This window comes from Palaemon carinicauda, chromosome 44 (assembly GCF_036898095.1).
Source record: "Palaemon carinicauda isolate YSFRI2023 chromosome 44, ASM3689809v2, whole genome shotgun sequence".
Lineage (NCBI taxonomy): Eukaryota > Metazoa > Arthropoda > Malacostraca > Decapoda > Palaemonidae > Palaemon > Palaemon carinicauda.
Window position 1 is genome coordinate 30763037 of NC_090768.1, and position 13205 is coordinate 30776241.

Sequence of the window (13205 nt, forward strand, 5' to 3'; positions counted from 1 at the left end):
TCGACCTCTTCGCAACGAGTGACAACAAAAAACTACCTCTTTACGTAGCCCCTTATATGGACCCTCAAGCAGAGGCAATGGACACCATGTCCCTCGACTGGAACAGGAGAAATCGCATTTACCTGTTTCCACCAACCAATCTCCTGCTAAGAGTCCTCGACAAGCTAAGATCCTTCAGAGGGACAGCTGCAGTAGTGGCCCAAAAGCAAGTAGTTCCCTCTAGTTCTAGAGCTGATACTGAAGCCGTTTCCTCTGGTGGATCCAGTATTATTTCAACTGGTCCAGAAGTCGACTGTCTACGCTTCATCCTCGAGAACCACCAACCTACATCTCATGATTTTCTTGCTCTAGCAGCAAACAAAAGGTTTGGAATCTCGAAGAATAAAGTTGACTTCATCGAAGAGTAAGTCAAGTTCGAATAGGGGAAAATATGAATCGTCATGAAAGAAATGAGTTTCCTTTGTAACAACAAGGAAACCGACAGAAATTTTGATAGATTTCTGTCTCGCATTCTTCATACACCTACACGAACAAGGCATGGCTTCTACTACGATTACCTCGTGTAAGTCGGCCCTGGCTAGACCACTTCTGTACGCCTTTGAAGTGGACCTCTCTGGTGAAATCTTTAATAAGATCCCAAAAGCATGCGCTAGACTCAAACCAGCAACCCCACCAAAGCCCATCACGTGGTCTTTGGACAAAGTCTTGCACTATGCTTCGAACGTAAACAATGAGGATTGTACTCTAAAGGATCTAACACAGAAAGTCATTTTTCTGTTTGCAATAGCCTCAGGGGCTAGAGTTAGAGAAATAGTGGCCTTATCCAGAAACGAAGGCCATATTCAGTTCCTAGACACAGGAGAACTGAACCTCTTTCCTGATCCTGCCTTTCTTGCCAAGAATGAGCTACCCACTAAGAGGTGGGGTCGTTGGAGAATCTGCCCACTGAAGGAAGATGCCTCTCTGTGCCCAGTAGAGTGTCTTAAGGTCTATCTTCGAAGAACTTCAGACTTCAAGGGAGGATAGCTTTTCAGACAACTGAGAGCGAAGCTCACCTACTTTATTTGCAAAGCGAATCCTGACAGTACCCCCGCAGGTCACGATCTGAGGAAAGTTGCTTCTTCATTGAACTTCTTTCAACATATGGACTTTGAAAGACTCCGCCTAGAGAGCGGTAACATTTTAGTTGGAGACGGGCTTGCCGATGGCGTTTAGGTCTGTCTTACTGGACTCGTTGGCAGTGGCTTTTCTCTTAGGGGTTATTTTAGCTCAGTTATACTAGTTTACTGAGTTATTATGCCCGCCTGTCTTCGATCCTCCGGTATTTTAGACCGTTTAGGTTCTTGGCAGTCATTCTGCAATCGCTTGTGATTTCCCAGGCTAGGTCTGCCCAGGTCTTTGGAGTTCCCCTTTGCGAAGGGCGATCTTAATTTGTCTATAAGCTGACTTCCTGTACTGCCGTTCCTCTTAGCCTTTGGGATTTCTCGATCGACTTGCTGCATCCAGGCTTAGCCTAACCTTCGCCGGCGATCCATTGGTCCGCCATGCTACATTCGTTCGTGATTCCCCATGCTGGGTCCGTGCAGTTCTTCGGAGCTCCCCTTTGCGAAGGGTGACCTCAATATGTCGGTGCGCTGACTTTATTGTACTGCCATTTTTCCTAGCCTCTGGGATTTTTCAATCGAGCTGTGGCATCTTTTACTTAATTTTTTCTGGCTTCGCCGTTGACGGAGCGGCATTTATAGAAGTTTCATTCTTTCTGGGATTCAGGGCGCGGTGGCCTGACATGTTCCTTGTTGCGGTAACCCTCCGATTGAATCTATATTTCTTTCTGAGCCTGACTTCTCTGCCGTTGCCTTTGTTCTCAGGATTGTTATGAGACGGTTTGTTAAAGATACTCATATAGTGCACGGGCATACTACCCCATGTCGTTACCGCTCTCTGTGGTTAGCCTTTCTGGGACTGACATTGCATGAATTTTGTTACTATAATGCTGTGTATTTACATTTGTTGTTGGTGAGGGCTTGTTCCCTCTGGGACCTGGCCCTCCAGAGCCGTGAGCATGCTTCTCCCTGAGGGGTGAGCTGTTAGACTGATGGCGGTGCCGGTACCTAACGGCTTTGTCGCCTCCTAACGGCATACTTTCCTATAGTACCTGTACTGGCGATGCATTCCTTCCCATACGGCATAGTGTTTCAGCGGAAACCATTGCTGTTTGTCTCCGCCCCCATAACACCTACCGGCATTGCCGTTACTGGCGGCGGGGCTAGTATTAGTCTATGGGAATGGTCACTGTGCCGGTCCCTTAGTGCGGTTAACACGTTGGCGACAATGCCGTTAACAGAGCGATGCCAGTACTTCCGGCAACAATGGTACCTTTAGGGCACATGTCTTTCTGTCCTTTTGAGACCGCTTTATCTACTATAAGGTGGGTTCTCTACTGACTGTAGGCTACTACAGCTACAGATCAACATAAGGCCTTATTCCTTCCACTTTTGAGGCTTCTTTATGTATGCTGGACATGGGAGAGTCTTTTACGAAAGGTCTTGTGTGTCTCGGCATGGTTATTGGTTTTCCATCAATTTGTCCATTTCCCTTTGAGGGTGTGGATTGGATAGAAGGTTGATAACTCTATAAGTTAGATCCCTATTTGGGTTTTTCCCTATGTGAGGTTATCAACCGGCATTTATAGTCTTTATGTTACTATAGACTCTTGCTCATTAATCGATGCGTCAATTGCTTAATCTATTTGGATTACCTGTTCTGTTGCCTTCTAACTGACTATTTCTCTGCGGAGATGTAGGAGCGATGGTTATGTCCACGAGCATCCCCCCCCCAATGTTTTGAGCCTATAGCAACTATCTTTAAAGAGGTTATTTATTCCTATCTAACGCCTTTAATAGGGGTTTGGACATTTAGTACTTTATCTCCTACTCTCTCACCAATTGCAATTACACACAATTTGGGGATTACTATTCCCTTTATTGTCAGCATAGAATGTTACTAATCCATTCCTTTCAGCCTTTGGTGACTGTTAGAGACCCATGGACTCATTGTACTATTTTTCTCCCTACAGGCGGTGTCTATGACGGAGATGCACTGTAGAGTGCAGATTTGTGCCAGGACCGTGAGGCATCCTTACAGTCACGATACTTGCCGCACGCATGCGAAGTGTCGTACTGGGATCCGCAGGATTGCAGTGTTTGCAAAGACCTGCATCATTCGGGTTGGATCTCGAAGAATATCTCCGAGGACAAACGGGTTTTCTTCCAGCGATCCCTTTGCACCTGGGTAAGGGGATTCAAGAAGAATGCGGATCCTAGGGCTCCTTACCTGCCTTCTACCGAGTGGAAGGATATACTCTTCCCCAAGGCAGCACCTGATTTGGCTTTGGGTTGCTTTCACCCTAAACCTCTCCCAACCGTGCAGCTACAAGTCGACAAGGCATTGGGTGCTATGAACCTACACTCAGGGAGGATGTCTACAGGAGGATGTCTACGGTCTCCTCTCTCTCTCGGAGTAGAGAATCACTTCTCCTTTCTACGGTAGAGTCGGATGAAGAACCCCTCCCTCCGGTGGATGATTCTTACTTGCCGGAGATGGATGATGCTAGTGTGGGGTCCGTTAAGGATCTGCCATTTCAGCCTCCACTACGACATTGGCCTCCCTGTTTACGGCGATAACTACACCTTCCGTGACGGGAGCGGTTCCGCTTCTTTTCCCATGCTATTTCCTGCGGAGCTCTTGAAGCCCTCAATTCCCGAGTACATCGAGTACTTCTGTGGATCCGACACTTTTGGCTAACATGAAAGCTTTCATGGAGGGGAATCAGCAATATCAGCTGATGATTTTTAAAGCCTTGCATGAAGAGATCCAGGCTTTGAAGAAGCAAGAGGAACCGGTTAAGGATAAAGTCTTGCCCTCCCAGCAGAATCCCTGGAGATATGCTGGCCACGCAGTGCTTTCCGAGGGCATCCTCCACATTGGCAAGGGGGTAGGCTCCAGACCGGTAGCCGATCTGGATTTTTATCCAGATATTGATGCCTATCCCTTTTGCTACATGAGGTTAGCTGAAGGGGTTCCGTTGAGGGATGACACCATCCCTAAAGAAACGATCCTCCTGGAACATACAAGGGCTCAACACCTGGCAGTGAAAGAAATGAAGACGGCAGGTTGTTTTAATACACAGCTTGGTGCCTTTGGTAAAAGATTAGCCACCTTTGTGGCTCCGGACACGATGGTATTCCCATTTGCTTCAAAGGGCTTCGTGGCTGTGGAGAAAGCCATTCGTGAGGGTAAGTCTCTCCCAGTGTTGGAAGAGTCTAAACCAGTATCACTTATCCTCCCACATGATGCCGACCACTGGGTGGATGTCCAGTTTACTTTCGCCGAGGGTAAACTGGATAAGGATGTAGTCACCCGCCAGTTTAATGAGAAACTGCCCAGGATTCCTGAACACCTTCTTAAGGCTGAAACGGAGACCAGAGAGAGGTTATCAGCTTCAATGTCTCTCCAGTGCTTCATGGAGATGATGATTGGGAATTTTACAGATGCCCCAGTCTTTTCCTTGTTAGTAAAGACTCATCTTGCCACCTTTATAAAGGATCTTTATGCTTTCTTTCAGGCCCATGGAGTCAGTAGAGAACATGTACTTGCTTCAGCCACTATCCGCCATGAGCCGAAACGTCTCATCGATTTAAGCATATGGGGAAAAGACCTCTTTCCTCAGAAGCTAGTGAAGGAGGTTACGGATAAAGCTGTAGCTGAGAATAAGAGCCTGTTCCAGAAGTGGGGGATCTCTTTGAAGAGGAAGTTCACCCCTGGGGGAGGACCACAGCCTAAGAGGTCCCGCAAACCGACCTACCATTGGAAGTCGTTTACTCCATCCCTCAGACTGTTTTTGCTGTACCTCAGCCCGTGACGAGACAGTCCCCGGTCTTCAACCCAGTGTACGAGCAGGGGTCGTGTCGTCGTCCTTTCGATCTCACAAGAGAGAAAGAGGGGGCAGAGGCCGCTCTGACAGAAGAGGCAGATCCATGGGTCGCGGACATCGAGGCGGCAGAGGAGGAAGGGGTGCAAGTCCTCAGCTCAAACAATGAAGATCTTCCAGTAGGGGGATGGCTGGCCTTGTTCAAGGACTATTGGTCATTCAGTCCTTGGGCACAGAGCGTCATGTCCAACAGTTTGTGTTGGAAGTGGAAGCGACGGCCACCAAAACTCGGGAGATTTTTCCAGAAATCAACACCTCATCTGGAACAATATGTACAAGACCTGCTGGAGAAAAGTTATCCGTTGCACGAGATCTGTGAGATTTGAAGGTCGTCTATTTTGCGTGCCAAAGAAAGATTCAAACATACCTCGAACTATTCTTGACTTGTCCCATCTAAACCTGTTCGTTCAGTGCGACAGGTTCCGGATGCTGACTATTTCGCATATACGGACCTTACAACCCCGGGGGGCTTACACCGTCTCTATAGATCTTACCGACGCTTATTGGCATCTTCCGATAGGTTGACGCTTCTCCCCCTACCTTGGTTTCAGCCTGCAGAGAAATAGCGAAGTCAGTCAGGTCTCTGATCAAGTCGGGGACGATCACCAGGCAACGCCAGTAGAGGGTTCTAGGATCTTTGCAATTTGCCTCGGTAACGAACCCTGTCCTCAAAGTACGTCTCAAGGATGCAAGCAGAGTTTGGAAACGGAGAGCCTCCAAAGCTCTGCGCGACCATCAGAAGACCCCGGTTTTACTCCGAAGAAAACTTCAACCGTAGTCCACTGCCAAAAGTCTGTCACAGATGATACCGTTGCGCTTTCCTCCTCCGGTAGTTGGTCTCAGAAATTTAACAATTCCACATCAATATTCTGGAGGCCATGGCAGTTTTCTCGTCCTTCAAGAAATTACACTTGAAGAAAAGCATTCATATTCGTCTAGTCCTCGATAGCAAACTGATAGTCCATTGCATCAACAGACAAGGGTCAAGGTCTCCTCAAATAAATCACGTAATGTTAGCCATCTTTACGTTGGCTCAGAGGAAAGGTTGGCATCTGTCAGCATCCCACCTTCACGGAGTAAGAAATGTGATGGCGGATTCCCTATCTCGGACAAAACCTCTAGAGACGGAGTGGTCTCTCGACGAAAAATCATTCTCTTTCGTGCAGTATCAAGTATCAAGTCCTTGGACGAGTCTCAACAAGAAACTTCCCTGCTATGTAGCACCGAATGTGGATCAAGCAGCAGTGAGCATGGACACGATGTCCCTGGATTGGAATCGTTGAACGAGGATTTACCCGTTTTCATCCTTCAATCTCCCCATGAAGGTTCTGGCAAGCTTTGGTTTTTCAAAGGGATAGCGACCCTGGTGGCTCCTCTGTGGCCGAAGAGCAACTGGTTTCCCATGGTCATAGAATTGAATCCCAAGTTGGTGCCGTTGCCCAACCCGATTCTGTTCCAGGAGGTACAGCAACAGATTGTTTATGCTTCATCATGGAGAACAAACAACCTTCATCTCATGATTTTTTTCGCCTTAGCTCTGGAAAAGGAATTCCAAATTCAACGTGATAAGTTGGAGTTTGCAGAAAACTATAAGACGTCTACCACTATGACTCAGTATGAAACTTCATAGAAGAAATGGGTCAAATACGTCAAAGACAAGAATCCATGTTCAATCCCTATGGATTTTTGTTTAGGTTTCCCGATTGATTTGCACGCGCAAGGTCTACCTTCTCCACAATCTCGTCGTACAAGTCGGCCCTCGCTAGACCTATATTAATACGCCTTTGATATCGATTTTAACTGGGATCTCTTCAACAAAATTCTGAAGGCTTGTGCAAGGCTGCAGCCATCAGCTCCACCAAAGCCTATCTCTTGGTCTTTGGACAAAGTGTTGCAATTCGCTTCGGATATAGACAATCAAACTGCTTCTATTCGTGATCTTACTCAAAATGTCATCTTTTTAGTTGCGATGGTTTCCAGCGCTCGTGTTAATGAAATTCTGGCTCATTCTAGAGGCGAGGGTCACATTGAATTTGTGGATAATGGTGAGGTTAATTTATACACTGATCCTGCTAGAGTTATGGGGTCCTTTGACTGGCCAGACAGTACTACATTGGATCCTTCTCTCTGGTTATGGTTCATTTTTCCTTTGCCTACACACACACTGAATAGTCTGGCCTATTTTTTACATATTCTCCTCTGTCTTCATACACCTGACAACACAGATTACCAAACAATTCTTCTTCACTCAAGGGGTTACTGCACTGTAATTGTTTAATTGCCACTTTCCTCTTGGTAAGGGTAGAAGAGACTCTTTAGCTATGGTAAGCAGCTCTTCTTGGAGAAGGACACTCCGAAATCAAACCACTGTTCTCTAGTCTTGGGTAGCACCATAGCCTCTGTACCATGGTCTTCCGCTGTCTTGGGTTAGAGTTCTCTTGCTTGATAGAATATTTCTCTTCCTCTTGTTTTGTTAAAGTTTTTATAGTTTATATAGGATATATTTATTTCAATGTTGTTACTCTTCTTAGAATATTTTATTATCCTTTTTTCCTTTCCTCACTGGGCTATTTTCCCTTTTGGGGCCCGTGGGCTTATAGCATACTGCTTTTCCAACTAGGGTTATAGCTTAGCAAGTAATAATAATAATAATAATGAACTTCCCTCTAAATGTTGGGGTCCATGGAAAATAGTTCCCTTATCAAGTAATCCCTCCCTGTGCCCAGTGCAGTGTCTAAAAGTGTTCTTATTAAGAACAGTGCAGTTTAAAGGTGGTCAATTGTTTAAGGGGGAAATGGTGGGATCAGATTTGTCTCTGAAACAGTTAAGAGCAAAAATTACTTATTTTATACAAAGAGCGGACCCGGATAGTATGCCATCGTGTCATGACCCTAGGAAAGTGGCTTCTTCATTAAATTTTTTCCATATGTCCTTTGAGGGACTGCAGGCATGTACCGGTTGGAAGTCCACTAGTGTTTTCTTCAGGCATTATCTGAAGCAATTGGAGATACGTCATTTTGTGGTGGCTGCAGGAAATGTTATAAAACCCGCTGGATCGACATAGCCCACAGTGCGTCCTAGGGCACTCCTCCAGCTTGTTATTTATAATGAGTAAACAGTGAGTTTTTGTTTCAGGAACACAGGAAAATGCAATTAATCATCTACTTTTCAGGTTCATTTGTGTCTCTCCAACATAATGTTGTACCTTTAGTGCTACAGACTAACTGTTTAAATGTTCAATTTATTTGTTGTACATATATGGTCTTGTCTTTATTAATCAGTTTATCTTGTCATAAGTTCCCTATGGTGCCTAAGGTCATGTTTTTCTATTCCCTAATGTTACATTCTGTATGGGTATGTTATGGATGTATTATTTGGTACAAACACATTTTCAATATACGTGTGGGAACAAATTGACATTCTCCTTGCAAGAAATGCAATAACCTGAGTTTCCCAAACTCCAAGCCAGAGTTTGTCAATCCCACTCTTCAAGAGAAGTAAGCTTGTTTAGATGCAAGAACAAAGTTTGGCTTTTGACCAATTACAAATTAACAAAAGCTTTTGTGGGAGATAAGATCTTAAAGATTGGAAGTAGAACTGGTAGACATCTTTTCCAACTAGGACAGAAATTCATGGACTCTAAAAAAATACAAAAACTTCGGAATACAGTATACATTGTTTTAGAACCAGCAGCGTTTTACGGCATAATAGAATAATAACTATCAGCACTTACCTTGGCTATTCTATTCAGATACAATTTTACAATAAGCTTTCTCAAAGACTCAAACTGATAACTCACTTAATTCATCCTCTTCTGATTCCTCCTCCCCTTCAAGTTTTATTCAGTAGAATCTTCCAAATTAGCATCATCGAGCCTTCCCTTTTGTTTACTAACCTTTTCTTTTGCACCTGGGACTTGTTTCGGCAGTTGAGGTACTAGCCCCCATATTAATGCAGCTATGGAAAAGTCTCGTTGAGCTATTGGCCCAACCTATACGAAGCGGATTCCCCATTCCACAAGACATGAGCCAACCACTTCTTGGATCCAACTGAAGCTTTTAAGGATGATTTAAACAAGTGGAAAGCCCATTCTACAGGAATCACTCAACATGGCACATTGTTAATAAATACAGTATACAAAGGTTACTCATGAACAGTACTTCAGCAGGACGGATACGGCATTTGGATCCACACCATCGTGGTGGTTTTCTACTTCAGAATCCAGTGGTTGTATAGAGCTAACTGGATCATAGAAAAGCGAGGATTTTGCAGCAGAAAGACCTGAATCAATTTAAAAGAGCGAGACTCAAAGAGAAGCTACTATATCCTCTATAATGAGCTATCTACCATCAGAACTACTACTGACAGGTATAAAACCCACTAGGTACTACTTGAGAAGTTAACCTACGATTCGAATTATGGTAGGTTAAGATAATATTGTTACCTTTGTTTGATGACTTGCTAGGCTTTTGAGTTTGCACAAAGCTAATCAGTATAATGTTTATGAAGGTCATGACTGTCAACTTCCACACGTTTGGTAATAGCCAGTGTGGCATCAGCAATATCAGTTACACAAATACCTGTATAGACTACCCTAGTCTTCTCTGGCTTCTTTCCTGGATTAAGATAATTTTTTACAAACTTGTATTTTACACGTAAACAGGTACTAACTGAGGATAATCCTTCATAAGGGAACTGAGAAGGAATTACATTCTTAACAACAGTCATTCAAATCACACTTTTATTATCCCTGGTATGTAGCACAAAGAATGAGGATAATTACTGCCCAGCAACAAATCAATTAAAAAACTGTCATAAGACACAAGGAAGCCAGAAAACATCTTCCTAAATTGAATAAATAACTTTTTTTCTATAGAATTTCCTAAAAAAATAACACTCTGGAATACACGTAGAATGTGCACCAGCACCTGGCAATGAAAGACAAGTGGATATAGTTTACCCATGAGGTAGTATTGCCATACACCACTATATGATCCAAATGATATATTAGAGGGGTAGGGCAATTACATGAAACGAAAACAGGCAATATTTTAGCTTGAGGGTAGACATTGACATTTAACCAGCTTTGAGGTAGAGGCAATATGAATGCCATAGAAGGTTCATAGAAATAATTCCAATAAAAAAAAGAAATTAAAATTATTAAACTAGAAATGATGGTCTGCAAAGACACTTATAATGCAACAACACCTTCACCAATGAAAAATATAGCATGTGGTAACCCACCCATAGACTACAAAATGGCAAGAAGAAAGCTCTCTAAAATTAAGACCTCAAATTGAAAAGAGAAGTACTGTAACCTGAGAAGGAATCTGTTGAATAAAAAGGTTCATGGTAAACAGAACAGTACAGTACTAGAAACCACAATACTATCCACCACCTGATTTGCCATACAAAAAAAAGCTTGCAATCTCTGTAAGGTAAACTAAACTACAACCACCATCCAGGCAATAAAAAGAGGATTATATGGATAGAAACATGGCATCCAGTTTAGCTTTCACCAATAACAAGCACTACCACCTTATTTTACATCCCCATTATCATTATAAAGCACAACTACAAAAATACAAGCGTGGAATGCAGAACAAAAAGTATTCTATCATAATGCTTACTCTATTATGACATGAATAAAGTAACTTCTAAATTACGTGTCTCCATAGTAATGGCACTGGTTCCCCAGAGAAAAAAAAATGGTCTATGCAGTATGGTTGACTACAGCAAGTTAGCGATATTAAATCAAAATGAACTATATGTAAGAAAAGATATAAACATCTGTTCTGCATTCTACACTATTAAACCAACACCTGCTAGTGAGCATTTTTACCTAATTCCCTCTATATAGTGAGGATGCACGGTTACAGTGGAGTTTAATAGATAGAAGGAGAAGAAGCCGCAGAACATCCCCGTTCCAAGGGTTAAGACAAAGTTACGACTAATCGCCATAATGACACCTGGAAATAAAAGTAGAAAGCCATGGTTACAATCAAATGTTAAATAATTAACTATAATGAGAGATTAAAACATCATTAAGAGCTAGATTATGTAAAAATGGATGGCTGTAGCACCTGTTGCATGCATTAATGACTGATAAACCAGTGTCATAATTGATGGACTATTTTTTAGCTATTAATATAAACTTTACAGCGATTGAAGGAGGTATGATTTCCTAACTACAATTTCCCATTCACCAGTTAGTAAAAAACTGTATTCAAGCCAAAACATAGAAAATGCAGTAATTCATAACAGCAGTCTAATAACTACTCAAAACCTGAAATGTTTTAAGGCTAAATGACTAAGGAAGATTACAGACATGGATAAAATACTTGTACATTAAAAGTAAGTGTGACATAATACAAATGAGATGGACATGAAATCCCCTATAAAATAAGCAGTGTGTCAATCACCCGATGAAATTCCCCAACGGTAATCTGAGGTTGACAGAACACTCATAATTTCTCTTTGACTTAGGAATAACTCAAAAAATTTCATGTTCAATTATAAAGAAATATAATTTAATGGGTGTGACTCCTTCCAATTAAAACAATGTTACTGTATTTTAGGCAGACTCCTACTACTGTACTTTTTTAGTTTTTTGGTTGATTTCTTTCATATAAAAGCCATTTAAATGGGAATTTTATGTTCTAAAAAGTTGAACATTGGCTATATAGTTTTTTGGTTGATTTCTTTCATATAAAAGCCATTTAAATGGGAATTTTATGTTCTAAAAAGTTGTACATTGGATATATTCTTAGCATTTTCATTTTTCTATTTGTGATGCAAAAAACAGTTGGGGATGTTGAACTGGATTGGTAACAGGAAATTAGCTGAACTAGTGACTCAAGGGTCTAATTACTGCACTGTAACTGTTCAGTGGCTACTTTCCTCTTGGTAAGGGTAGAAGAGATTCTTTAGCTATGGTAAGCAGCTCTTCTAGGAGTGAACACTCCAAAATCAAACGATTGTTCTCTAATCTTGGATTGTGCCATAGCCTCTGTACCTGTACTGTCTTGTGTTAGAGATCTCTTGCTTGAGGGTACGCTCGAGCACACTATTCTATTTTTTTTTCATGTTTTTTATTAAATGGTGTGTCGGCCAAGCTTAATAGAAGGGCTATGGACGCCTGGTGGTTTATCAAGAGGTTGTCTTTTCCTTATCTCTTTCTTTTTCTTTTCAAAACCAACCTTAATGTCCTCCCTTCAGTTGAAGTGGCTATCCTGGAGGGTATTTCGCCTTGCATGGTGTACCGGCTCCGCCATGTTGACCAGTTTTTCCGACTTTTTTTCTACAGTCTATGGGTTTGATCAATCACTTTAATTATATTTCCTTAAAACAGATTGTTTTTGTTATCATTCTTGTTAATTTAATTATCAAGTATGATGTATCTTTTTATTCCCATTAATTCTTATGCTGTCTGGAGTCATCGAGCGAAATCCGGAACCAGTACGTCCTAGATGTCAATGTCGTGTACTGTACTGTATTGCAATATTTGTGGTCTTCATGCAAATATTCAATACCACACAGTTGCAACCAGACAGTATGAAATTCTTTTGTACTAGAAACTTTGGTTTATAATATGAGGCATTCATCTGTGCTCCTTACAACTGGTTTTAAGAAGCCAATAATATTGAAACACAATGCCATTCCTATGGCCAGGGGAATGGCAGTGTATACTAGGACTGAGTACCTTGCTTCTCATAAGTCCTGCTATGAATGTGATGTCATGAGATTTAGGTAATAAAAGTTTGTGGCAGGCATACAACTTCTACTTGAGTTTGATCTACCAGAATCCAGACATGGATGATTCTATCTTGGATTGTCTTCTTACCATTATGGCTAAGATACAAGAAGACGATAGAAAGTCCTCCTTTACCTTTGTTAGTGATTTCAATGTTCACCATAGGGAGTGGTTAAATTCTGTTTCTCCTACCGATCACCACGGCTTAAGAGCTTTAGACTTTGCCTCTGAATCAGGCTGTGAGCAAATCATAAGTGAAGCTACTCACAGGTCTGGTAACTGCTTGGACCTTGCATACACTGACTCCCCTGGCGTTATAATAAATAAGGTTGGTTCTTCAGTTGGGACATCTGAGCATGCCTATTTCATTAGTAGTGAAGAATGAGCAGCCTGTCCCTGATGTACCACACTCATGTGAGATTAATAAAAAATCTCAAGCCGAGTGGAATGGAATTTTGGGTG

General features: G+C 42.2%; 1 protein-coding gene across 5 annotated transcripts in view; it reads right to left on the reverse strand.

The window, feature by feature from the left end:
• Positions 1–13205, reverse strand: part of LOC137634256 (glycoprotein-N-acetylgalactosamine 3-beta-galactosyltransferase 1-like) — a 137466-nt gene that overhangs the window by 92379 nt on the left and 31882 nt on the right. For 4 of the 5 annotated variants that reach the window (XM_068366537.1, XM_068366539.1, XM_068366538.1 and 1 more), the window contains exon 3: positions 10833–10959. The exons of the other annotated variant lie outside the window; for it this stretch is intronic. In XM_068366537.1, the coding sequence (XP_068222638.1) occupies positions 10833–10951 (119 nt within the window). In that variant the 5' untranslated portion in view covers positions 10952–10959. The remainder of the gene's footprint in view (positions 1–10832; positions 10960–13205) is intronic. 5 annotated transcript variants of the gene reach the window in all.